This window comes from Oncorhynchus tshawytscha, linkage group LG23 (assembly GCF_018296145.1).
Source record: "Oncorhynchus tshawytscha isolate Ot180627B linkage group LG23, Otsh_v2.0, whole genome shotgun sequence".
Classification (NCBI taxonomy): domain Eukaryota; kingdom Metazoa; phylum Chordata; class Actinopteri; order Salmoniformes; family Salmonidae; genus Oncorhynchus; species Oncorhynchus tshawytscha.
The window spans coordinates 21,648,317-21,675,813 of record NC_056451.1 but is presented as its reverse complement, the minus strand read 5'-3'; the positions used below and the strand labels follow the sequence as shown (position 1 = coordinate 21,675,813).

At 41.6% G+C, this 27,497-nt stretch overlaps 2 protein-coding genes across 3 annotated transcripts; one reads left to right on the top strand and one right to left on the bottom strand.

The window, feature by feature from the left end:
- Nucleotides 1-8,036: 8,036 nt before the first annotated feature.
- LOC112222743 lies at nucleotides 8,037-17,918 on the bottom strand. Of its 2 annotated transcripts, XM_024385476.2 has the most exons (10): nucleotides 17,780-17,918; nucleotides 13,664-13,756; nucleotides 13,366-13,426; nucleotides 12,883-13,257; nucleotides 12,733-12,780; nucleotides 12,519-12,557; nucleotides 9,109-9,220; nucleotides 8,878-8,952; nucleotides 8,657-8,735; nucleotides 8,037-8,336 (listed from the first exon to the last, which is right to left on the bottom strand). In XM_024385476.2, the coding sequence occupies exons 2-10, from the start codon at nucleotides 13,742-13,744 to the stop codon at nucleotides 8,262-8,264; spliced, it is 945 nt and encodes a 314-aa protein (XP_024241244.1). In that variant the 5' UTR covers nucleotides 13,745-13,756; nucleotides 17,780-17,918; the 3' UTR covers nucleotides 8,037-8,261. The 2 variants fall into 2 exon arrangements, with proteins under 2 accessions (XP_024241244.1, XP_024241246.1); XM_024385478.2 differs by lacking the exon at nucleotides 13,366-13,426.
- Nucleotides 17,277-27,100, top strand: si:dkey-238d18.4 (GTPase-activating protein GYP7). Its single transcript, XM_024415570.2, has 10 exons — nucleotides 17,277-18,040; nucleotides 19,749-19,934; nucleotides 20,152-20,270; nucleotides 20,746-20,849; nucleotides 22,888-22,955; nucleotides 23,351-23,497; nucleotides 23,611-23,701; nucleotides 24,956-25,104; nucleotides 25,523-25,664; nucleotides 25,820-27,100. The coding sequence occupies exons 1-10, from the start codon at nucleotides 17,743-17,745 to the stop codon at nucleotides 25,980-25,982; spliced, it is 1,467 nt and encodes a 488-aa protein (XP_024271338.1). The 5' UTR covers nucleotides 17,277-17,742; the 3' UTR covers nucleotides 25,983-27,100.
- Nucleotides 27,101-27,497: the final 397 nt, after the last annotated feature.

Sequence of the window (27,497 nt, the reverse complement as noted above, 5' to 3'; positions counted from 1 at the left end):
ATGCTTCTTACGAAAGCCACTCCTTCGTTCCCGGGGCGGTGTGTTTGGGATCATTGTCATGCTGAAAGACCCAGCCACGTTTCATCTTCAATGCCCTTGCTGATGGAAGGAGGTTTTCACTCAAAATCTCACGATACATGGCCCCATTCATTCTTTCCTTTACACGGATCAGTCGTCCTGGTCCCTTTGCAGAAAAACAGCCCCAAAGCATGATGTTTCCACCCCCATGCTTCACAGTAGGTATGGTGTTCTGTGGATGCAACTCAGCATTCTTTGTCCTCCAAACACGACGAGTTGAGTTTTTACCAAACAGTTCTATTTTGGTTTCATCTGAGCACATGACATTCTCCCAATCTTCTTCTGGGGCGGCAGGGTAGCCTAGTGGTTAGAGCGTTGGACTAGTAACCGGAAGGTTGCAAGTTCAACCCCCTGAGCTGACAAGGTACAAATCTGTCGTTCTGCCCCTGAACAGGCAGTTAACCCACTGTTCCTAAGCTGTCATTTTGACCCCACGGGGTGAGATCTTGTGTGGAGCCCCAGATCTGGCGAGTGGTCTTGTATGTCATTAATTTCCTAATAATTGCTCCCACAGTTGATTTCTTCAAACCAAGCTGCTTACCTATTGCAGATTCAGTCTTCCCAGCCTGGTGCAGGTCTACAATTTTGTTTCTGGTGTCCTTTGACAGCTCTTTGGTCTTGGCCATAGTGGAGTTTGGAGTGTGACTGTTTGAGGTTGTGGACAGGTGTCTTTTATACTGATAACAAGTTCAAACAGGTGCCATTAATACAGGTAACGAGTGGGGGACAGATGAGCCTCTTAAAGAAGAAGTTACAGGTCTGTGAGAGCCAGAAATCTTGCTTGTTTGTAGGTGACCAAATACTTATTTTCCACCATAATTTACAAATAAATTCATTAAACATCCTACAATGTGATTTTCTGGATTTTTTCTCTCATTTTGTCTGTCATAGTTGAAGTGTACCAATGATGAAAATTACAGGCCTCTCACATTTTTTTAAGTGGGAGAACTTGCACAATTGGTGGCTGACTAAATACTTTTTTGCCCCACTGTATACTGTATATAGTAAATCATTTTAATTTGTTTGTCACGACTTCCGCCGAAGTCGGCTCCTCTCCTTGTTCGTTCGGTGATCGATGTCACCGGCTTTCTAGCCATCGCCACTCCATTATTCATATTTCCATTTGTCTTGTTTCATACACACCTGGTTTTCATTTCCTAATCGCACTGCATGTATTTAGTCCTCTGTTCCCCTCCATGTCTTTGTGTGAAATTGTATTTATGTTATGTGGGTATTGTTACTCCATACTCCATACCATACTTTTTGTCTATTGTTCTGTGTTTGGGCACATTTATGTACTTTTGTGCTTTTGTTTGACCGGAATAAAACCGGAATATAACCTTTACCCCCAGCAGCACTGATCACAACCACTCTCTGGTCTGCACAGCAGCATACAGGGGAGGGAAGACAGTGAAAAGGTTGAAAACTCTCAGTGGCAAATGTAAGTGGACAACCTGTGTATTAACAACACTGTTTGGTAGATTTACACTTTCACTTCTGTGAAAACAGAACACTTCTGTGCATATGACAAAAGCGAAACTAGAATCAACCTAAATCTATTTTTACCTTCCTTTTTTTCTACTAGAATTAAATTTCTTTAAAAAGGAAACAACTTTGTCCACAGCCTGGATTTGGCAAACTTCCAATATGAAATCTAAATAGATTGAATGTGGTTGATCCACATTGAAACTGCATATGGGGACAAAGATCATACTTTTTGGAGAAATGTCCTCTGGTCTGATGAAACAAAAATAGAACTGTTTGGCCATAATGACCATCGTTATGTTTTGAGGAAAAAGGGGGAGGCTTACAAGCCGAAGAACACCATCCCAATCGTGAAGCACAGGAGTGGCAGCGTCATGTTGTTGAGGTGCTTTGCTGCAGGAGGGACTGGTGAAATTCAGAAAATAGATGGCATTTTGAGGGAGGAAAATTATGTGGATATATTGAAGCAACATCTCAAGACATCAGTCAGGAAGCTAAAGCTTAGTCGTAAATGGGTCTTCCAAATGGACAATGACGCCAAGCATACTTCCAAAGTTGTGGCAAAATGGCTTAAGGACAACAAAGTCAAGGTATTGGAGTGACCATCACAAAGCCCAGACCTCAATCCTACAGAAAATTTGTGGGCAGAACTGAAAAAGCATGTGCAAGAAAGGAGGCCTACAAACCTGACTCAATTACACCAGCTCTGTCAGGAGGAATGGGCCAAAATTCACCCAACTTATTGTGGGAAACTTGTGGAAGGCTACCCGAAACATTTGACCCAAGTTAAACAATTTAAAGGCAATTCTACCAAATACTAACTGAGTGTATGTAAACTTCTGACCCACTGGGAATGTGATGAAATAAATAAAAGCTGAAATAAATATTTCTCTCTACTATTAATCTGACATTTCACATTCTTAAAATAAAGTGGTGATCCTAGGTCATTTTTCACAAGGATTAAATTACAGGAATTGTGAAGAAATATGTTTAAATGTATTTGGCTAAGATGTATGTAAACTTCTGACTTCAACTGTACCTCCATGTTGCCATATAGATGATCGTTGGTGTAGTAGTTTGTGTGGATTTCTCTGCTGGTGTCTTTCTGCTCTTTCCTGTGGATAGAGTTAGGGCCACTCTCAGATGCATTCTCTTCATTTGATAAGACACTACAAGAGTGAATGTAGGCTAATGGGCTTTAGCAACTCAGCAAGGATTCTAGATTAAGATCACAGACATAGCCACAGGAAGTATTGGTGCTGATGGGTGCTGCAGCACCTCCTAATCAATCAGAATAAATAAACAAATTAAATAATAATAATATAACTGTATGTACTGTGGTTTTACTGCAGACATTTACAGCTGCTGTAGAGATCTGAGAAAAGTTTGCTCTAAATACAAAGGATATTTTAAAAAAACAATAGAGGTGTTGTTGATGATATCTCTGATTTGGTTTCCTGTAGGCTGAAGAGGATGGCAACCCATTCGAGTGTCATGGTGGAGATGATTCAGTCTATGGTAACATGTGACACAACTGGAAGCATGTGGAAGTCAGCTGGCTCAGAGCCCATGGTACTCAGTCTGTCAAAGGTTTCAGTAAAATATTATGTAGCAGAACTGGTGACTGCTTATATTTGTTAACTTGATGTAGCTTTATGGTTCTTATGGCTAATGAATATGGTGCATTCTTATTTGGGCTGTGGCGTTTATGTTACGGCTTTTACAAGGCGTTTGTTAATCTGTAGCTTGGTTGATTCAGAAGGATTTATACCCCCATGCTTCACAGTAGGTATGGTGTTCTTTGGATGCAACTCAGCATTCTTTGTCCTCCAAACACGACGAGTTGAGTTTTAACCAAACAGTTCAATTTTGGTTTCATCTGACCACATGACATTCTCCCAAACTTCTTCTGGGGTGGCAGGGTAGCCTAGTGGTTAGAGCGTTGGACTAGTAACCGGAAGGTTGCAAGTTCAACCCCCTGAGCTGACAAGGTACAAATCTGTCGTTCTGCCCCTGAACAGGCAATTAACCCACTGTTCCTAAGCCGTCATTGAAAATAAGAATTTGTTCTTAACTAACTTGCCTAGTTCAATAAAGATAAAATAAAAATGCTTTCTAGCAAACTTCAGATGGGCCTGGCCATGTACTGGCTTAAGCAGGGGGACATGTCTGGCACTGCAGGATTTGAGTCTCTGGTGGCATAGTGTGTTACTGATGGAAGGCTTGGTTACTTTAGTCCAAGCTCTCTGCAGGTCATTCACTAGGTCCCCCTGTGTGGTTCTGGGATTTTTGCTCACCGTTCTTGTGATCATTTTGACCCCACGGGGTGAGATCTTGTGTGGAGCCCCAGATCGAGGGAGATTATCAGTGTCTTCCATTTCCTAATAATTGCTCCCACAGTTGATTTCTTCAAACCAAGCTGCTTACCTATTGAAGATTCAGTCTTCCCAGCCTGGTGCAGGTCTACAATTTTGTTTCTGGTGTCCTTTGACAGCTCTTTGGTCTTGGCCATAGTGGAGTTTGGAGTGTGACTGTTTGAGGTTGTGGACAGGTGTCTTTTATACTGATAACAAGTTCAAACAGGTGCCATTAATACAGGTAACGAGTGGGGGACAGATGAGCCTCTTAAAGAAGAAGTTACAGGTCTGTGAGAGCCAGAAGGTGACCAAATACTTATTTTCCACCATAATTTGCAAATAAATTCATTAAAAATCCTACAATGTGATTTTCTGGATTTTTTTCTTCTCATTTTGTCTGTCATAGTTGAAGTGTACCTATGATGAAAATTACAGGCCTCTCTCATCTTTTTAAGTGGGAGAACTTGCACAATTGGTGGCTGACTAAATACTTTTTTGCCCCGCTGTAGTGTCCTTATCCTCAAACTCCCCCTCCACTTAAACTGAAATGTAATTATCTAATATTGTAAGAGATTTCATTGTCTGCTTATATGCCCCCTTTACTTACCCTACGGTTCCTGACTTGGTGTACAGAGAGAACACTGTAAGAATGGCCCATGTTGATTTCTGTCACTGTACATTTCAAAAGTGCTGAACAAATAGTAATTTTGACTTCGTCCGTCCTAACTCGCTCATTAATGTCTTAATTGAAATTAAGGATTGCCTCTTTTCCGCTTGTCGTCCCCTTATGCCATAGTTTGTACATCTCAATAGTCAGTCAGAAACCACATTTGTTTAAGCAAGTCAGCCATATCAGCTTTGTTTTTTTTAAAGGCAGTAAATAAGGCTGAATTAACTGTTTTGCTACCAGACAAGGCTACGCTGTTAGCAAGGTGTAGCAGTGGTAAGGTTTTGGGACCGCTTTTGGGACTCTGCTTTTGGTACAGCTTTTTGTAGTCCCTAACAGTTTGTGGGCACAGTTTGTCACAGTTATAGTGCAATTCATCTATTGTTTATTGTTTTTGTGTTGTATACTGTAGTGGCTTTGCTGGCATGCATTCCAATTTTTGAATGTTTTGTTTGCCCCACCAAGATGTACATGTTAAAATCGCCACTGACAATGCAGATGAGCCACTGACTGGGTCATTCTTTCCCACAATGAAAGAATCATGAGTTTGTTTGTTCAGCCCAACAGCTGCCACACCACTTGGTTTGGAACAACATTGTCAGGAAATATCACCACTCTCATTTATACTATACAGGACTTTGACATTGAGAGTCTCGAGCTGTTCACTGTCCAGAGGTTGGTTTGTTATCAGTGATGGTGCGGGTAAAGGTCATGGAGGATGTTACCTCCCAATGGCCCTTGGTATGCTGCTGTGATTGGATGCTGGGTGTTCCAGAGTGGCTCCAGGTGAGGAGAGGGGGATCAGATGGGCAGGAGTGAGACACAGAGCAGGAGGCAGATACCACCTCCCCCTCTTTCACCTCCTCCCTCACTGACAAAGAGGGGACTGGACAGCCTGACACGGAAGAAAAGCATCCATTGAACAATTAGTCAAAAACTGATATATGGCCTTTTGAAAGGCACAAGCCATGTTTAACAATTCAACAGGATACAGGATACAGATAGACAAAAAAATCCTCAACCAAATAAACATAGGCCTACCCAGCTTTCACATTGATGCAAACCATGTTACTAACAAAGGAGAACTGGTTGTACTCTGGCATGTCAGTCCTGAAACAGAACGGTCCAACGTCATCGTGTTGAACATTATCGATCCTCAGGATGCAGTTTCCCTTGCTCAGGTCTCCCAGGATCTGGGTGCAAACTCTGGGGCCATCTGGTGTTCTCCTGTAGGTTCTAGATATTTGTTGACCTTCCCCCACCAGGAGAGGGTATAACAGGTGCCTCTATAATCTGTGATGTGTCCATGTGGGAGGGTACCTGAATGTATAAGTACACCTGAAATGTCTGTTGACCCCCTGGGACGTCTGCTGACCTGAGACTCGACCCCATGGATCACTGGAGAAGTCATTGGGCTCAAGTCAATCATGAGTTAAACGATACCCTTCCTAGTGTACATAGACAGCTTGCACAAACATGACTGCTGTAATATTATCAGGAAATTAAGGAGGTACCATATAACAGCAAAACAGGAAACAGCAGTTTGAGCTCCATCACAGGTGACTGTGGAAGAAAAGAGAGGAAATGTGTTAAAACAGATGCCGTAGAGATGAAATCCTAAAACCAAGGCAATTGGAACAGCTCTCATTCGTCAAACACAGAATATACAATGTATGAGTTTGAACTGAAAAAATAAGAATGCAGAAGTACCTTTTCTGTGTTTCCTTAGTTCATGTCCAGTAATATGCCAGAGATTCAACCACTCTTACCCTGAGACGTTGCATTTGAATCAAATCAAATCAAATTGTATTTGTCACATACACATGGTTAGCAGATGTTAATGCGAGTGTAGGGAAATGCTTGTGCTTCTAGTTCCGACAATGCAGTAATAACCAACGAGTAATCTAGCTAACAATTCCAAAACTACTACCTTATACACATAAGTGTAAAGGGATAAAGAATATGTACATAAAGATATATGAATGAGTGATGGTACAGAGCGGCATAGGCAAGATGCAGTAGATGGTATTGAGTACAGTATATACATATGAGATGAGTATGTAAACAAAGTGGCATAGTTTAAAGTAGCTAGTGATACATGTATTACATAAAGATGCAGTAGATGATATAGAGTACAGTATATACGTATACATATGAGATAAATAATGTAGGGTATGTAAACATTATATTAAGTAGCATTGTTTAAAGTGGCTAGTGATATATTTTACATCAATTCCCATTATTAAAGTGGCTGGAGTTGAGTCAGTGTGTTGGCAGCAGCCACTCAATGTTAGTGGTGGCTGTTTAACAGTCTGATGGCCTTGAGATAGAAGCTGTTTTTCAGTCTCTCGGTCCCAGCTTTGATGCACCTGTACTGACCTCGCCTTCTGGATGATAGCGGGGTGAACAGGCAGTGGCTCGGGTGGTTGTTGTCCTTGATGATCTTTATGGCCTTCCTGTAACATCGGGTGGTGTAGGTGTCCTGGAGGGCAGGTAGTTTGCCCCCGGTGATGCGTTGTGCAGACCTCACTACCCTCTGGAGAGCTTTACGGTTGTGGGCGGAGCAGTTGCCGTACCAGGCGGTGATACAGCCCGACAGGGTGCTCTCGATTGTGCATCTGTAGAAGTTTGTGAGTGCTTTTGGTGACAAGCCGAATTTCTTCAGCCTCCTGAGGTTGAAGAGGCGCTGCTGCGCCTTCTTCACGATGCTGTCTGTGTGGGTGGACCAATTCAGTTTGTCTGTGATGTGTACGCCGAGGAACTTAAAACGTACTACCCTCTCCACTACTGTTCCATCGACGTGGATAGGGGGGTGTTCCCTCTGCTGTTTCCTGAAGTCCACAATCATCTCCTTAGTTTTGTTGACGTTGAGTGTGAGGTTATTTTCCTGACACCACACTCCGAGGGCCCTCACCTCCTCCCTGTAGGCCGTCTCGTCGTTGTTGGTAATCAAGCCTACCACTGTTGTGTCGTCCGCAAACTTGATGATTGAGTTGGAGGCGTGCGTGGCCACGCAGTCGTGGTTGAACAGGGAGTACAGGAGAGGGCTCAGAACGCACCCTTGTGGGGCCCCAGTGTTGAGGATCAGCGGTGTGGAGATGTTGTTGCCTACCCTCACCACCTGGGGGCGGCCCGTCAGGAAGTCCAGTACCCAGATGCACAGGGCAGGGTCGAGACCCAGGGTCTCGAGCTTGATGACGAGTTTGGAGGGTACTATGGTGTTAAATGCTGAGCTGTAGTCGATGAACAGCATTCTCACATAGGTATTCCTCTTGTCCAGATGGGTCAGGGCAATGTGCAGTGTGGTTGAGATTGCAAAATCAAGTACCAAAATCAAGGCCTATATATCAAGGCCTAAAAAAACTAACAATGGCAGTTATTGTCTGCAAAGTTTCTTATCAGATACTGTTTGTTCACATATGCAACATAGAAAACTTAACACTCAACCATTCAAAACGTAAAAACTTTATTCACTTTGACACGTGAATCTCATGTGTATGACTTCATTCACTCATGACTACCCAGAAAGTCAAAGTCAAACAGGATGTGAGAAATGAGGGCTGACACTCTGTAAACTGCCTTTTGACAAGAAAACAATCAAGATAAAAACACACACGCGTGCACACACTCAACAAGTATTATTAAGCATTGACGAAATCTGAGATGCAGCCTCATCACTGTTTTGCATAATCCACATTTGCATATACACTGTCCATTTGATCCATACTGTCCATCGGATTGTTTGGATCCTGTAAAGAGAAATGGAGAAATCAGGCAGGGAAGGTAGGGAAAGGTCTATCAAGAAGTTATGAGCACAACACTAAATGGCCAACATGCTAAACATATATAGTACCCACTGGGCACAGACGTCAACTCAACATCTATTTCACGTTGCTTCATTGTCATGTCATTTCAATGACGAGGAAACAACATTGGGTCAACCAGTGTGTGCCCAGTGGGTAAAGAACATTAGGTCCAAAGCTGATGACTTATCAACAGTCTACATGTACTATCTTTATAAAGAGTACTATCAGTTTAAAACAGATCTGCTCAGGGTGCTGTAATGTACCTGGACGTTGCCATAGACGGGCTCATCAATGACCCTTGGAGGAGGAACTTGGGTGTCATCTTTCTTTGTAGTTTTGACTCTGTGGAGATAGGGGAAGACAAGTATCTCACTGACACTGTAGGTCAAATCAAAGAACATATTTTAGAGTAACATTCAGAAGTAAAACTGAAATATGTCAAACTAGCAATTTACTGAAGGATGTTTCATAGTTTTAAGCATACCTTTCAGGTTTGGCCATTGGAGTCATGGTGAAATTAGCATAATATCCAGACAATTGCATAGTGACACACCTGGACCTAGAAAATCAAATCAGTTGTTATTTTAGCGAATGTGAGTAAAATGTATCTGCAATGACTAATAGAAGGCAGAGGACATCATGTTGCTATAGAAATTGATCAATGTCAGTCAAACTTGAGAGCATCCCTCTGGGGACACCCATCAACCAGACCCACCTTTTCCTGTACTTGAAGAACCAAACAATCCCCAATACAGCAACCAGTAGAACTGCAACCACTGGGACCGTGGTGGCAATATATATGGTCGTGGATAGCGCTTCCTCACACACTATGAAAAACATTCTGATTAGGACTGAGGAATATTTATTAATTCCATTACTCATTTGAATTAATATTTTTTTAACATTTTAGTCAACACTTTTATCCAGAGTTACTACGGTTAAGTGCCTTGCTCAAGGGCACATCAACAGATATTTCACAGCTCAAGGATTCGAACCACCAACCTTTTGGTTACCGGCCCAACACTCTTAACTGCTAGACAACCTGCCTCCCAATGCAAAATCAAGAGACCTTCTCTCAAAACATTTGATTTGAAATGGATACAGTGCCTTCAGAAAGTATTCCCACCCCTTGACTTTTTCCACATTTTGTTGTGTTTCAGCCTGAATTTTTTATTGATTAAATTGAGATTTTGTGTCACTGGCCTATACACAATAATGTCAAAGTGTATTATGTTTTTAGAAATGTTTGCAAATTAATAAAGAATGAAAAGCTGAAATGTCTTGAGTCAATAAGTATTTGTTATGGCAAGCCTAAATAAGTTCAGGAGTAAAAATCACATAAGTTGCATGGACTCACTGTGTGCAATAATAGTATTTAACAAGATATTTGAATGACTACCTCATCTCTGTACCCCACACATAAAACTGTCTGTAAGGTCTCTCAGTCAAACAGTACATTTCAAACAGATTCAACCACAAAGACTAGGGATGTTTTCCAATGCCTTGCAAAGGGCACCTATTGGTAGATGGGTAAAAAAAGCAGACATTGAATATCCCTTTGAGCATGGTATACTCTGGAACGAATTGCAAAAATCGCTGAAGTTGGAGACTTTTATCTCCCTCACCAACTTCAAACATCTGCTATCTGAGCAGCTAACCGATCGCTGCCGCTGTTCATAGTCTATCGGTAAATAGCCCACCCATTTTTACCTACCTCATCCCCATACTGTTTTTATTTATTTTATTTTCTGCTCTTTTGCACACCAATATCTCTACCTGTACATGACCATCTGATCATTTATCACTCCAGTGTTAATCTGCAAAATTGTAATTATTCGCCTACCTCCTCATGCCTTTTGCACACAATGTATATAGACTCTCCTTTTTTCTACTGTATTATTGACTTGTTAATTGTTTACTCCATGTGTAACTCTGTGTTGTCTGTTCACACTGCTATGCTTTATCTTGGCCAGGTCGCAGTTGCAAATGAGAACTTGTTCTCAACTAGCCTACCTGGTTAAATAAAGGTGAAATAAAAAAAATTAAAAAAAATAGTGAAGTTATTAATTACACTTTGAATGGTGTATCAATACACCCAGTCACTACAAAGATAAAGGGGTCCTTCTTAACTCTGTTGCCAGAGAGGAAGTGATTTCAATTACAGAATTGAATGGTTGTGATAGGAGAAAACTGAGGATGGATCAACAACACTGTAGTTACTCCACAATACTAACCTAAATTACAGAGTGAAAAGAAGGAAGCATGTACAGAATAAAAATACTCCAAGGCATGCATCCTGTTAGCAAAAAAACAAACAAGTACATTATGTCCTGAATACAAAACATTATGTTTGGGGCAAATCTAACACAACACATCTCTGAGTACCACTCTTCATACTTTCAAGCATGGTGTTGGCTGCATCATGTTATGGGTATGCTTGTCATCGGAAAGGACTAGGGAGTTTTTTTTGTTGATAAAAATAAACAGAATAGAGATAAGCGCAGACAAAATCCTAGAAGAAAACCTGGTTCAGTCTGCTTTCCACCAGACACGGAAAGACAAATTCACCTTTCAGCAGGACAATAACCTAAAACACAAGGCAAAATATACTCTGGAGTTGCTTACCACAACGACATTGAATGTTCCTGTGTTGCCTAGTTACAGTTTTGTCGGCTTGAAAATCTATGGCAAGACTTGAAAATGTCTGTCTAGCAAGGATCAACAACTAGCTGGACTGAGCTTGAAGAATTTAAAAAAATATTATCTACAAATATTGTACAATTCAAGCATGCAAAGCTCTTACCCAGGAAGACTCACAGTTGTAATCACTGCCAAAGCTGATTCTAACATGTATTGACTCAGGGGTGTGAATATTTAAAGATATTTCTGTATTTCCTTTTCAATAACTTTACATACATTTCAAAAAAATGTTTTCTCTTTCTCAATATGGAGTAATGCATGTAGATCAGTGGAGGCTGCTGAGTGGAGGTCGGTTCATTATAATGGCTGGAATGGAGTAAATGGAATGGCATCAAACAAATGGAAACCATGTGTTGGATGTATCCTTCCTGTTTGGCCCTGTCTGGGGGTATCATCGGATGGGGCCACAGTGTCTCCTGACCCCTCCTGTCTCAGCCTCCAGTATTTATGCTGCAGTAGTTTATGTGTCGGGGGCTAGGGTCAGTTTGTTATATCTGGAGTACTTCTCCTGTCTTATCCGGTGTCCTGTGTGAATTTAAGTATGCTCTCTCTAATTCTCTCTTTCTTTCTCGCTCTCGGAGGACCTGAGCCCTAGGACCATGCCTCAGGACTACCTGGCATGATGACTCCTTGCTGTCCCCAGTCCACCTGGCCGTGCTGCTGCTCCAGTTTCAACTGTTCTGCCTGCGGCTATGGAATCCTGACCTGTTCACTGGACTTGCTACATGTCCCAGACCTGCTGTTTTCAACTCTCTAGAGACAGCAGGAGTGGTAGAGATACTCTTTATGATCGGCTATGAAAAGCCAACTGACATTTACTCCTGAGGTGCTGACTTGCTGCATCCTCGACAACTACTGTGATTATTATTATTTGACCATGCTGGTTATTTTTGAACATTTGAACATCTTGGCCATGTTCTGTTATAATCTCCACCCGGCACAGCCAGAAGAGGACTGGCCACCCCTCATAGCCTGGTTTCTCTCTAGGTTTCTTCCTAGGTTTTGGCCTTTCTAGGGAGTTTTTCCAAGCCACCGGGCTTCTACACCTGCATTGTTTGCTGTTTGGGGTTTTAGGCTGGGTTTCTGTACAGCACTTTGAGACATCCGCTGATGTACGAAGGGCTATATAAATACATTTGATTTGATTTAAATTTTATGTATTTGATATCATTCCATTAATTCTGCTTCAGTCATTACCACGAGCCTGTCCTCCCCAATGAAGGTGCCACCAACCTCCTGTGGTGTAGATAGGTGAGAGAGAAACAAATATTTCATCCATTTTGAATTCAGTCTGTCACACAACAACATGTGTAATAAGTCAAGGGGTATGAATACTTTCTGAAGGCACTGTATATATAGCATACATTTTAGTCCAAGACTAGGCTTAATGCGGGTCTGGGAAACTGGCCCTGAGAGTCTACTTACATACTGTGGTGGCTAGTGGGACTGTAGTCGTGGAATCAACTGAGGAGACAAAACAACTTCAGCCCATCTTTTAACTTTGACAAATACATTGTTATTGCTGTTATCAACTGTGTCAGGCAGGTTCACTGGTCATTTCTAAAGTAAACCAATATCTGATTCAGAGAAACAGTTAAAATTCTGTGTGTACGTGAAAATTCTAAGCTGAATAGTTCACCTGTGTTTGACTTGTCCATTGGTATGATTGAAATAGTCCCGGAGGTTCCTGAATGGAAAGAAATACAGTAGGGATGAGTTTCCTCCATATCAAATTAATGACACATTTCACTGAACAAAAGCACTTTACATTGCATCCTCTACTGCTTACCAGATACGTTAATGTAGACAAGTTCATGAATAAAACTGAAGTTGTTGGCTCCAGTGGCAATTCTCAAGTAGTAGGGCCCCATGTCGCCTTCGTCAATTCTCTTGATGTTCAGGGAGCAGTTTCCCTTAGTGACATTTCCTGTCATGTTGGTCCTGTTCTGAAAACTCTTGATGACAAATGTGTTGTTGGGGTGATAGAGGAATTCATTCTTGTCATTGTCATTGATGTTAAGTTTAGTATTTCCCAGGCGTTTCCAGTAGGCCTGGATAGGCTCTTTAGATGGGGATGGGGGAGAGGTAAAATTGCATGGAATGGTCACATCATCTCCCTTATTGGTAAAAACAACCTTCGGGTAATCAGCTTTCCAATCCACACCTGTGTTTGAATTAACAACAAAAGTATTAGGATTATTCAGTTCATGTTGTTTAGACATAGCATAAAAAAAACACTGAGTGCATATTGACATAAAAATGAATCACATACCACTAGTGCCAGAGGCCTGAGACAAAATGAGCATCATCTCAATCCATATCAATGGGCTCATCTGGTCCAACAGAGAGATTTGAAAGTTAATTCTAACTAATGACGCACCAGATTCCTAATATCGTTTACATGTTGTGTTAAAGATGCCTTGTGTCAGATGGAACTCCCATCAGAATTGTGTCAAACAAATACAACATTACCACTGACCAACAAGCATAGCATAGACTGTAAAGCACTGGGAAATAATGTTGGTTCAGCAACAACAAAATAAAACCCCAAATCTACGGAGGATACTCACTGTGTTGTGAAAAGAGGTGCCAAAACAGGAGGCTACAGGTCCAAGGAAAACACCAGCAGTGACCATGGCACCGGCACACATTTTAAAAGCCAACTGGTTCCAATAAAATGAGTGACAAGCAGTTATAACGAGAGTGGTGTCAAAAGTATTGCATGTATATTTCCTGTTACTTAACAATGATGATGATTGAAAAAAAAAGGAATTAGAGGAAGTTTTGTGTAAATGTGTAAACTGAAGGTGACTGTTGGCTAATTACTTGAGAAACAGCCAGCACATAACATTCTGAGAATCATATGTTTCTTAGAGCTTGGTGAGAGTGTGGTTGTCCTATGGTTATTTTGAATACAACCTTCCCACAACATTCTGGGAACGTTGCAGGATACCCAGATGTCACATTACGTTTTGAGAACCGTATGTTTCTTAGGTGGGAATTTCATTTCGGTTTCTACAGGTTTCCTCGCTGTTCTATTAAACTCAAGTTCTCAGAACATTCAGAGAATGTTAAGAAACAACATTCTTCTGTGGGAATTTCAGTACTTCAACATAATGTTTTCTGCAGGTATTCCTCATGGTTCTATTTAAAGTCATGTTCTCAGAACTTTAAGAAAACTTTACATAAAAACCACAATACATCTTTTAAATTTAAAAACATTCCGTCCTCAACGTCAACAAAACTCTTTCTATCGACACCTAATCTTAATGAGCGCTTGTTCCCTTTGAAATTGGGCCTGTTTGTACATCCTGGTGGCGCAGTGGACTAATTCCATAGATAGAAAACAGAAGATCATAGTTTTGAATCTCAACGATGCCTTGCTATAACAATAAAAATTCCTAAACAAATTCATTTCCATGTGTTCAAAACAGTTAACCCAAACTAGGCCAACAGTGTTATTGAAACATGTTCTCAGAATGTTATTTAATTACCTCCAAATAGCCTATCATTTTTGTTCTCAAAATGTTAATAAAACCTCCCAGGAAAACTTTCAGGGTTCCAAAATGAAACATTCTCAGAACCTCCCTGTACCCTAAAAAATAACATTCCCAGAACAGGCTACATTTTCGCTTCCGTTAACAGAACGTTTAAAAAACAACGTTTTACCAGTCAGGAAACGTATGGCTTCGTTCCCAGAACCAATGGGTAACTAAAAATGTACATTCCCACAACTTTCAAGGAACCAAATGTGCTGAGGAGTCTTTCTCTCTCTATCAGTAAGGGAGATATGAGAAAGAGAGATATGACACAGGGTATACAGTGTTGAACTGTAAACACAATCATCTCTAACCTGTGGTTGCTGAAGAGATTTTGTCATGCTGAAAAGGAGTCACAAGGCTTCCATTGCACACAAGGTAGAGCTCTGTTAGCTAGGTACATGGTGTTCTACTAGAGAGGGGCTACCACGGGGTGGGGATTGTGGGGTAGTGAGTATGAATGTAACTGACGCATGATCAGGAACGCAGAAAAATATTATCTCATATAATCTCTCTGCCTTTCTATCATCCCTGTCTCGATCTCTCTATCCCTCACACCTCTCTGTCTTTCTCTCAACTCTTTTTCGCTCACACCCCTCTTTCTTTCGCTCACCCCTCTCTGGAACTTTTAAAGTAGGAAAACAAAACCACTTTTATATTGTTTAGGCCTTTACAAGGTCAATGATTTAAACATACACATTAAGTATTTCTGATATCCACATCCAATTGACATTTGCTCACACAAACCTACATTGGAAACCACAGTGGGTTTGACTCATATCTATATATTTTTTAAACCTCAGAGTGTAGGTAGAGCGTCAGGAAATGAACTTAAGGAAGTAAAGTTGGTTATTGTAATTGTTTTGCAGTACTATTTGGGGGCATAAGGTAAGACTTTAATGACAAATTTAGTACATTTCTTCTCTGAATCTATTATCTGGATGAAACTTTTAGTATCATACAACATGCTAATTATTTGTCTCTTCTTGTTGACATAAAGAATGACTGGCTTTCACATTGTCCTAATTGTGATCATCCTTCTCAAAGGTAATGGTTTTATCTTGTTTGGGTTTTAATTTAGTTTTGTGCAGTTCACAGACAAACCCCAAATGTTGACTATAGGAGAGATCTAAACAGGTGCATCTAGTTTCACTCTTTTGTCTTGATGGCAAAGAAAGTCATCCTCTTGACATCCTCTTGAATATTTGTCACAAGTATTTGTCTATTTTGTTGTCCAGTCCCTCATCAAGCTTTCTGTCGTGTATGGGTGGACCAGGACCCTGTGGTGACCGTTACACTGGCCCATGGGATGCCGTGTCCTGTCGGACAGCGGGGAGCTGATCATTGGCTGCAGGGCAGAGTGGTACATCAACACGGCCACACATAGCCAGAGGAAGGTGTGGAGGGAGATGGGTGACTTTCCCCGATTCAAGGGGAGGTTTCAGAAAACCTACGACCTGAACACAACAGATACAAGCATCCTGATGACCTGGTTAGAGCTGAATGACATAGGCTATTACTTCTGCACTCTGCAGTGCTGCGTCAATGGAAAAGGACAAGCAGTACCATGGCAATGGGACAAGACTCCTCATCAGCGAGGCTACACACACACCTTATGGGTTAATATTTACCTCAGTTATCCCAGGTAACAACAACATTTTTCACATATTAGGCCAAAAAATATCACATTTATTCCCTTACTATTGTATTGCTCAAAAATGTATCACGTTATCATACAGATGATGTTGTCCTTCCCTTTGTAGTTAATGTTTTCAAAATTATTTTGGTTTTTTTAAGGTGCAGAAGAGAATACTTCAGAGATGCAACTTTTCTTTTTATGCTTTTCTGGCAGTGAAGCTGTTGGTCATCATAGTGCTTGGAGGCCTCACAATCAGTTCTTAAAGATTTCATTTGGAGGATTTAATAAAGGTTCAATTTAAAAAATGTTAAGTACTTATTCAATTCATTAATGGAAAAAGGCCCAACATATTGTATGGTTATTAGTTTGTACTTTTAGTATTGCACTGAATCTGCATTTCACAGACCACTTCCATTTAGCATACCACCCTGCATACCACTGCTGGCTTGCTTCTGAAGCTAAGCAGGGTTGGTCCTGGTCAGTTCCTGGATGGGAGACCAGATGCTGCTGGAAGTGGTGTTGGAGGGCAAGTAGGAGGCACTCTTTCCTCTGGTCTAAAAAAATATCCCAATGCCCCGGGGCAGTGATTGGGGACACTGCCCTGTGTAGGGTGCCGTCTTTTGGATGGGACGTTAAACGGGTGTCCTGACTCTCTGAGGTCATTAAAGATCCCATGGCACTTATTGTAAGAATAGGGGTGTTAACCCCGGTGTCCTGGCTAAATTCCCAATCTGGCCCTCAAACCACCACGGTCACCTCCTCTCCCCTGTAACTATTCCGCGGGTCGTTGCTGCAAATGAGAACGTGTTCTCAGTCAATTTACCTGGTAAAATAACGGATAAATATTATTATTATTATTTATTTTTTAAATCATAGTGTGGGAGGAAATGTGAAGAGTTAGGTTTGGGTGTAGCATGATAAAAGAGCAGTTTAGACTGTAGCTAGACTGTAGACTTTAGCTGTAAACCTTGTCCATCATAAGAAGCCACGAATATGAATGAAGGCGTTTCACTTTCAAACGCTTATGCCAGACTGACCATGTGTAGCCTAGCTTTATACAGTAGAACTAGTTGTCTTGTAAAACCCCCTAGGTGGTGTTAAAATGCTCCTGTAGCCTAAGAATTGCGGCTTTCAACCCGACATAAAACCCGAATGTAGGCCACACACAAAACAGTAAGGTTCAGTCATATGACTGACTCACAGGAAGAACTTTGGTCGTGAGGTTTAAAGTGGGCAGAGCATAGCAGTCTCACACAACATGGATTCCTGCCTGAACTGGGAAATGTCCTAACTCCTGTGTATTGAAGGATATTCCATTTAAAATCGGAGCGCAGCGCATCATAAACATAAAATTGAAAGGAAGGTAAAACGATTTTTTATTTTTACAACAAACAAATTTAGCGGGCACACCGTTTTCACGAGGAGGGATGTTTGTGTTTTACACTTCGTGTCATTAGTGAGAATATACATCATGGACACTCTACAGGAGAACGGGCTACAGCACTCACCTGCACTCGATATTCCCGGTCGTGAAAGTACCGCCAAAGAACACGGAGTACATGGGACTCCCCTTAAAACAAAGGAAAAGCCTGGGACAACTAAAATAAGTTCACCAGTCAATAATGTCACGGCGGAGTCTGGGAACCAACAGATAGTATCACTGGTAAACGCACCTGCACTACCCACGACACCACTCGAATTACCTGGCGTTATGGACGCAGAGGGGAGAGTGGACGAGTCCAGGCTGCGGATGCACATTTTCAAGAATGGTAAGGATGGGATACGATATCCTAAAGAGAAATTGATGGGCATAAATCACTGCCAATTCATAATTCAACATTAATTGATTGAAAGTGATTTAATATTCAAACATTATGGGCCAGTAAGCTGGAGCCTATCACAGTTTAAATTAAGTAAAGTTAAATTGTTTCCCAGATATTGCTCTATCAATATCTACAAGTCAAGAGGAAGTCAAGTGATGTTTGCCTGAGGAGCTAGCTGACTGCACTACAGTTCAACCATTCTCCAGAAAGCCATGTAATCAAACCTCACTGAGACCCCTCAAGCAAAGACTTTTAGAAACCGACAATGGTTTGGTTTTACAGTTACCAGTCAAGACCTTTGGTGTGATCTGACAGATTATTTTCAGAGGGAGGAAAAATCATGAAATCCATGAAATCCATCAGTCATGGTTTGTGGGTATGACATCAACAGTCCACACACATCTGCTCCTGAGGGAAAACAAGAGGGGAGTGTATGAATGGGTGAATAGCTGGGGACTGTATACTTAATTGCTTCTATCTGCATCAATGCTCCATAAGTAAGTTGCAGTCACCGGTACACTCAGGGCCTTCACTCACATGTTTTCAAGCTCAAGGTGAAAATGGACCCTAACATCAGATCTAGGATCAGATTATCAACTACCAATCATAATCTTAACCATTTAGGGATGACAAAATATCTGACCATGTATCAGTGGTTAGGGGACAGCAACAGTATATGACCAAGATGTAGGAATCAGAGTGCATAGTGTTGACTGTACACTGAACCCCCCCCCTCTGACTCTGAACCCCTAGGGCTTCGTCATGCTGAAAAGCTCAGAGTCATGAGTTTTCCAATGCACCCAAGGTAGAGTTCTGTGAGCTAGGTACATGGTACACTGCTACAGAGGTGTTACTACTGTGACTGTGTGTTTATCAAAAAACTTAATCAGGAACATGACCCCCCCCCCCTTTCATTGATGCACATTCCTTCTCTCCTCTGGTGCGATATCATTAGCTGAAATGACTATGGTGCAAAAACATTATATAATGATCCCTGTCAGAGTTCTAAGAAGGGGGCTAAAGGTCTCCATGCTGGGGATCAAGACTTGTTTTGCACACTAACCATTATAAGCCACTCATTCCTTGAGAAGCCTAGTTTGTTTAGGGATTAATTAGCTAGAAGGAATAAATTAGCCACTTTATCTCCCGAGTTGTAGTGTCTTAGACCGCTGCACATCTCAGTGCTAGAGGCATCACTACAGACCCTGGTTCGTTCGATTCCAGGCTGTATCACAACCGGACGAGTTTGGGAGTCCCATAGGGCGGCGCACAATTGGCCCAGCGTCGTTAGGGTTTGGCCAGTGTAGGCCGTCATTGTAAATAAGAATTCTTTCTTAACTGACTTGCCTAGGTAAATCAAATAAATAAATAAAAATCTAGTCAGAGGCCAATTGATCCAATAGCTTATCTTTTAAATTTTAGTTCTAGTCTAGTCTTCACACTCTTGTAAAATTATGCAGAAGTCCTTGTCTCAACATTATAATCTGAGTCGACTGCTGAAAAGCTAGAGACCTACCAGTCCAGAACACCAAGTGGATATGTCTTTGCATCTCTCACCTGTCCAGTTGTTTCCCATCAGTGAGGAAAAGGAACACACAGGAGGAAAGAAGCCATTGTAAAGTATCTGGACTCAACCTGTGCTGTATGTGTCTAGGTGGTGTGTCCCCTTCGGGGCGTGGCCAGGTGTGGCGTTTCCTGTTCGGGATGTACCCCTGCAGCTCCACCTCTCTGGAGCGCCCCCTACTGCAGGAGCAGCTCAACGTCCGCTACCACTCCATGAAGAGGAAGTGGCAGCAGCTTTTTCCTGCTGCCATCCGACTGCGTATAAATGGCACCGATGGTAGGGCCCAGATGTAGATCAACTTATACTCTCTCTTTCTCTCTCTCTTGCTATCTATTGTTGTTCAGCACCTCATTCTAGACTCATCAACTTTATGCTGGAATCTGAGCTCAACCAATTTTGTAAATTGTCCCTGGTTTCCTCCTGTAAAGTTACCTCCTTCACTCTCACTCACCTGCCTCCCATTCTCTTCCTCCCTCCCTGTGTGTGTTTCTAGCTGAGTTGGTGGCAGCGGTGCGGTACTTCGATGTGAGGCAGGACAGGGTCCAGCTGCAGACTCAGAACCAGAGTGATGAGGTCAGGGAGAGGCTGTCCTTTCTGGAGCTACAGGCCCAGGTAAACCACCAGCCTCAAAGTACACACAGAACCCCCTGAAAAGTACATGGTTTAACTGCTTCTCCCTCTTTACATTTTTGAGTGTAAGAGATCAAAATTACCATACACCTTCCCTATTGACCATTCACCTATTCATAGTTAATATGTTCAGCCGAAGTGCTATGTGTTGAAAATGTACAAAGGTAATTTAGCTTGGGGCTGTTTGAAATGTTGTCAGTTTATATTGCACCAGGATATGGGTGTTAGGCTACAGACTGTGTGTTTTAGTCATGGACATGTCAATATAATCCACTCTGTCATTTTATTACTGAATATTATTATATTTTACAATCTCTTAACAGCTGGTCACACTCTGAGGTTGACCTGTCTTGTTACATACCTTTACAGTCTACAGTATGTTACAGACTGAAGTCTGAGATGATGACATAGATGATCTGACCACTAATATCTTTGTTTCTCTGACCCCTGAACCCAGGTGTTGTTTGAGCGGGTGACCTTTGATCTGGAGGAGCTCCAAGAGGCCATCCGAATCATCGACAAGGACGTGCCTCGGACAGACAGAGACCTACCCTACTACTCGTGAGTGGCTTTAGTTCATTATCAACTTCAGTCTCTGTACAGAGACAGAGCGCCAATGAAAATCTCACAGATGAATTCTCAGTACTTTGTGGTGATCAAATAGTAAGTCGGTAGCCAGAGTCTACGCCCCTTCGTCAGAGATTGGTCACCAGTAGGGATTCTTCAATGAAGTGCTTGTTGTCATTCAATGAGAGATGACTCGTCCTCATGCACATTTTCTTTCACTTGAGAAATACACCAAACATTCTAGTCAGATACAAAATTGCACGAATAAGATCTCTTCTGGAAATCCTCAAAATTAATGACAGATTTCTTGAGTTACCTTAAATGAATCCTGACTTTTTTGAGGAAGTGTAATCTGGCTACGGCGTCTCAAAATGGACAAACAGTACTCTTGCCACTTTTTTTTTCTCTCTCGTTTTTTTCTCGTTTTTCAAGCGGAGGTTTTTTATTGGAGTAAGTGATCACATTAGTTTGGTTTCGGTTAGCCGAGCTCGGCTAGCTGCCAGGCGAACTAAAGCATGCTGATGCCTTTACAGGGAACATTGCTCAATACAGAAACAGGAAGCTTTACAGGATTTCTGTTTAAACTCCTCTGGCAGGCTGTCGGCTACAAACAGTTCAACACTTAAATCAACAGGGCATATTGGAGTAGGGCTTTAAGTGTTCGTTCTGTCAACATGTGTAAGCAGTGACACACTGACTACCAGTTGGTTTTAGAATAAGAAGGCTATGTCGTTACAATGTTAGTTTTTTTAGCTTGACATTACAACCCATATAAAGCCAGTAGGCTACATGTAGCTGCTCATTTTAAGGATCAGTCTTTTTGTGAGGTATCAGTCTATTTGAACTTATTTTGTTTTAACGAGGGTTGCAAAACTACTGGTCATTTACCAAAGTTATCAGATTTAGTCAAATTAACTGTTAATTACCAAAATTACTTTATCTATGGTAACTTTAAAAAAAATCATATAAAATAGTGATCTTTTCTTAATCTTTACATCTGTGTGTCCATATTGTCCATTAGTTTCTAGTGCAGCGTTTCCCAAACTAGGGGTTGCGACTGAAAGCAAATATAATAATAATAATTGCGCTTGGTTCATAGAACCGGGGTTCTGTCAGTAACCTTCAGTAGCCTCCTAGATACAGTTGTAATAAACAGAGCAGTTTCTGCTTTCTCCCTACAAATGTGTCTCAACATCTTGTACGGTTTAAGCTACAAAATATTATGACCCCTTCACTGAAAGATAAGGAATACGTATGTGTCTTCTGTTTCCCTCAAGCTGCGCAGGACTCATTAGAACAGAGTGGACAAGACCAGGCTCTAAATCAGACTGGGGGGAAAATAATATCGACGATCTTTTCTACACAGATTACCATGCAAAATGATTGCCTGATGATCTTCTGAACTTCCCAATACCTTTCTGATGCATTTGTCACCTCAAACCATACTTCCTTTAGATTGAAGTACTGTCAAACTGATTTGTAATAGACTGCCATAGACCCCATTTAAAAAAAGTAAACATTGGCCTTTGATTACATCACTGTTTTTACATGGTTGGGTTGCAAAAAAAAAAGAAAGTTCTGGAAACCCTGTTCTAGTGGATAGACCATATGGTTCAGGAGAAAATGGCCTACATAAAGGAAAAAAGCATATTAAATTGAATGACATTGTTTGCAATTACCTCTTCAACTCTTCCAACTATTTACTTTTTTCACAACTGCCACCAGTTCGGCCCCAAAACATTTACAACAAAGACATATTGACACCCATAGTCAAATAAATAAAAGCATATACAAAAGATAAAGGACATGCTGAAACCCTCATATTAAATACTAACTGTATTCATAAATGAATGGGTTTTTATTAAGGATTATGTTTAACAGCTTTGTCACATTTAAACCTCTTATTTTACATGTTATGAAAATTACCTAAAATCCTAGAAAGTGTCCAATATTCTAGTAGTGTACTGGTAAAGTACCGGTAACCTTTTCTCCCTTTGCAACCCTAGTGATTTTGGTTTGTTTGCTTTTACAGAGGTGAAGGCTTGGGCAATCTGCTGGTGTTGAGGGATATTCTCATCACATATGCTGCTTTTCACCCAGGTAATCTTTCTTTCTCTCTCCCATTGTCTCTTTCTCTTCTGTCTCTTTTTCTTTCTCTTCTCACTCTGTTTATCTTTGATCCTGCCTGTCTCAGTTTTTAGTGCTGCAAATACTGTATACTGGTCATGAGCCGGTTGTCACCCAACCACTGAAAGGACGTTTCGTTAGAGAGCCCTCTAGTGGAGAAATATATGTTGGCGGAGTAACATGTCACACAATCCTAACTTGACAAATGTGTGTGTATGTTTTCGCCCCTATCTGCCATGGAAGTAAATGCATAATTTATTAGAAATTTACACGCATATTCACATGTTCAGATTATCCCCTTATTCTTAGTAGGAAGCTAAAGTAACTGTATTTATTTACTTTCTTCATGCTGATGTGATGGGGGTCAGAGGTGAGCTATGCCCAGGGGATGAATGACCTTTGTAGCCGATTCCTGGAGGTGCTGGACTCTGAGGTGGACACCTACTGGAGCTTCTCCTACTACATGGAGAAGTTCTCCAAGGACTTCCGCGCTGACGGCCTGCACAGGAAGATAGGTTTGTTATTATTTTTAAATTTTTTATTTGTCTGTCTTCTCTGTACATGTGTAATAATATGGTAGACTTGATAATAAGGTAATGTTATTAACATTTTGATTGTTGTCACTCAGAGCTGGAGGCAGCACTGCTGAAGGAGTTAGATCCTCAGCTCCACACCCACCTGATAACAGATAGCATGGAGAGTTTCACCTTCTGTCACAGGTACACACACACATATACTGCATTTGTATGTGTTTGCAGTACATACTTTTTCCACATACCATGTGGTGTATGTGGACACCTGCTAGTCGAACATCTTATTCTAAAATCATGAGCATTAATATGGAGTTGGTCCCATCTTTGCTGCTATAACAGCCTCACCTTTTCTGGGAAGGCTTTCGACTAGATGATGGAACATTGCTGCGGGGCCTTGCTTCCATTCAGCCACATGAACATTAGTGAGGTCGAGCACTGATGTTGGGCGATTAGGCCTGGCTCGCAGTTGGCAATCCAAAGGTGTTCGATGGGGTTGAGGTCAGGGCTCTGTGCAGGACAGTCAAGTTCTTCCACACCGATCTCGACAAACCATTTCTGAATGGACCTCGCTTTGTGCACGGGGGCAAAGTCATGCTGAAACAGGGCCTTCTCCAAACTGTTGCCACAAAGTTGGAAGCACAAAATCATCTAGGATATCATTGTATGCTGGAGTGTTAAGATTTCCCTTCATTGGAACTAAGGGGCCTAGACCATTATGGCTCCCCCACCAAACTTTACAGTTGGCGCTGTGCATTGGGACAGGTAGCGTTCTCCTGGCATCCGCCAAACCCAGATTCTTTCGTCAGACTGCCAGATGGTGAAGCGTGATTCATCACTCCAGAGAGCACGTTTGCACTGCGCCAAAGTCCAATGGCTGCGAGCTTTACACCACTGCAGCCGGCGCATGACATTGCGCATGGTGATCTTAGACTTGTGTGCAGCTGCTTGGCCATGGAAACCCATTTCATGAAGCTCCCAAATAAAATGTATTGTGGTGACATTGCTTTCAGAGGCAGTTTGGAACTCGGTAGTGAGAGCTGCAACCGAGGACAGACAATTTTTACGCGCTTCAGCACTCGGCGGTCACGTTCTGTGAGCTTGTGTGGCCTACCACTTCGCGGCTGAGCCGCTGTTGCTGTTAGACGTTTCGCCTTCACAATACAGCATTTACAGTTGACCGGGGCAGCTCTAGCAGGGCAGAAATTTGATGAACTGACTTGTTGGAAAGGTGAAATCCTATGACGGTGCCACGTTGAAAAACCAATGAGCTCTTAAGGGCCATTCTACTGCCAATATTTGTCTATGGAGATTACATGACTGTACTCGATTTTATACACCTGTCAGCAACAGGTGTGGCTGAAATGGCAGAATCCACTAATTTGAAGGGGTGTATTTGCATGAAATGTGTATACTTACATTTATGTGTGTCCCCTCTCCCAGATGGCTGCTACTGGGTTTCCAAAGGGAGTTTGAGCACTGTGATGCCCTGCGTCTCTTTGAGATCCTGAGCTGTGACCACCTGGAGCTCATCTCCCAGCAGGTGGACCGCGCCCGCTACCAGGAGAGGATCGCCCGCAGGCAGAGTATAGGTGAGACCGTAGTCACAGTATAGGTGAGACCGTGGTCTCCTGTGGCCATCCTTCCAAGTTCCAGGCTAGTGAGTCAGTGACATGTCACATGTGTGACAGTACATAAACACTGCAAAGCATGGTTCCAAATACACAATATATTGTCAAGTAGAAATGTTTAGGAGCAACAACGGCTCAGCCGCGAAGTGGTAGACCACACAAGCTCACAGAACAGGACCACCGAGTGCTGATTTTGGAATGAGATGTTCGACGAGCAGGTGTCCACATACTTTTGGTCATGTAGTGTATGTGTCCATACAATTTGTCATATGAATTTACAGAAGCCCGTTTTGGTCCTTCTGTATTTGCTTATAACAATGGTATGTTGTGCTTCTTGTGATTTGTTTGTGTTGTAATGAATGCTCTGGGATTGTTCCAGAGGATAAACCAGTGTCTGAGGCACAGGCTGTCAACACAGAATTCACCTTTGAACTCTTCATCTGTGCCACCATATTATTGGACAACAGAGATGCCCTGCTGAGGTGTAGGAATGATGTGCAGCTCATCCAGTTCACCAACAGGTGTGTGTGTGTGTGTGTGTGTGTGTGTGTGTGTGTGTGTGTGTGTGTGTGTGTGTGTATTTGCGTCTGTCCATCATCGAAAATATTCACCTTGTCATTACAAAGCAATACAACCAGACTCATCAGTCTTTCGCTCCGTGTTTCTCTCTGTGCAGTTTGCAGGGAACTCTGGACCTAAACCTCACCCTGAAGAAAGCAGAGGAGCATTTCTACAACTACTGCAAGCGCTCTGCTTGGGACTATATGAATGGCCGCTGCAGGACAAGTAAAAACAAGGAGGGACACTTCTTGTTCCAGCTCCGCAGCTTCTTCTCCTGAACCCAGATCAGTCCTTAACTTAACCTCTTGAACATTCAGCTACAACCTGTAGTAACTGTGGGGTGGACTCAAAACAAGGGACCTATTTCCTAAGATGAGTGTGTGCTATTTACATGTCTTGTCCTCTAACGTTGAAGCATTCATATTTCTGTGGGATCTACCTTGAGTGAGTGATGCTGCTTACTTACCAACAATTCTATCAATTTGGACTGTCTTCGTTGTTGTATCTGATTATGCTAATTTCTATCTATTTAAAAATATCTATTTATTATTTAGAAAGGTGTCAATGAACGGGTAGAAAAGTGTGCAATGCTGAATTGGTTACATCACCTGGAGTTTGGCCTTCTTGATTTCTATGTTTTTCTTGGTGAGTTTAGAAGAAAGCCCTGTTTACAAAATGATAGAATAATTAGGACTATGATGTGGCCAAAAGGTGTTCTCACCCTTGATCTGAGATTCAATTATATAATATGTGATACTACTGGAAGAAAACAAGTCTTGGAACTGCATCAAGACCACTGAAAAATTGCATGTAGCAACAGTTTGCATGTGTTGTGACTCCCTGCTATTGGTAAACATAGAAATATAATTACGGGGATGCCTGTTCTAGTCAGTCTATTTCTAAAGGTATAAAATAGGACGCCAGCTGACCTATGTGTCATAGTGGACCTGTGTGACAGGAGTAGCTGTTCATTGGTTCAGTTCTGAGCCAATACTGTCTGGAATACTAAAATACATATTCATGTCTGTCACAATCTTGCTTAGTGAAAGTTTGATGTTAGTTTGTTGGTGATTTAAATGTTTTATTCTGATCCAGCTAATTGCCATTGAAGGAGATGTCACTTTCAGGTGTCCAGTGCTTTTAGGCAGATAGTGAACATGTAATTCCGAGTATAATTGGGTTTGGAGCAATTCATTAAAAAATGCTTTATAAACGAAGCCCACCAGTGAGGAGAAGGATTATTTCCAGATGTTTCACTGCTTGACATTTCAGTTCCTCGACCTGCGAGTTAGTGAGTGAAGAATAGGTTTCCACATGTTGAAGGGACAGGCTTGTCATTGTATGTACGGACTGTTATTATATAAGGGTTAAATGTAATAAACTGTGGGACATTAAAGATGTGTGAATCTTTTCTTCATTTAACCTTTTTAGAATAGCCTTAGTGTGACCTACTTGACGTAAGCCCTTGGTGAATGCTTTTATGGTTAGGGTAGTATTTTCATGGAGCATGCTATGAAATGTTCAGACAACTATATATATATATATATATATATAAAAATATGCTTAATTTATTCCAAAATACTTTAAATTCATTACATCATGTAATTTACTGTACAAACTAGAATGTGCTTTTCTAATGAATGTGAATCCACAGGCCGGCTGCTGGTAGGAGATATCTGTAGTCTTCTCACAGTGCTTATCTCACTGAACAGCCCCCAGACCATGTGAATCAAATTTAACATGCCCTGAGAAAACCTCCTTACTCTGAACAGGACAAACTTGTTTCACTTTTT

Excerpts from the sequence above, each read along its gene's own strand:
- LOC112222743 (XM_024385476.2), bottom strand. The coding sequence starts at position 13,744 with ATGTGTGCCGGTGCCATGGTCACTGCTGGTGTTTTCCTTGGACCTGTA. Across the intron at positions 12,558-12,732 it reads AATGGACAAGTCAAACACAG|TTGATTCCACGACTACAGTC; the intron begins GTGAACTATTCA and ends TTGTCTCCTCAG. Across the intron at positions 8,953-9,108 it reads TTCTTCAAGTACAGGAAAAG|GTCCAGGTGTGTCACTATGC; the intron begins GTGGGTCTGGTT and ends TTGATTTTCTAG.
- si:dkey-238d18.4 (XM_024415570.2), top strand. The coding sequence starts at position 17,743 with ATGGACACTCTACAGGAGAACGGGCTACAGCACTCACCTGCACTCGAT. Across the intron at positions 22,956-23,350 it reads ATATGCTGCTTTTCACCCAG|AGGTGAGCTATGCCCAGGGG; the intron begins GTAATCTTTCTT and ends GATGGGGGTCAG. Across the intron at positions 25,665-25,819 it reads CTCATCCAGTTCACCAACAG|TTTGCAGGGAACTCTGGACC; the intron begins GTGTGTGTGTGT and ends CTCTCTGTGCAG.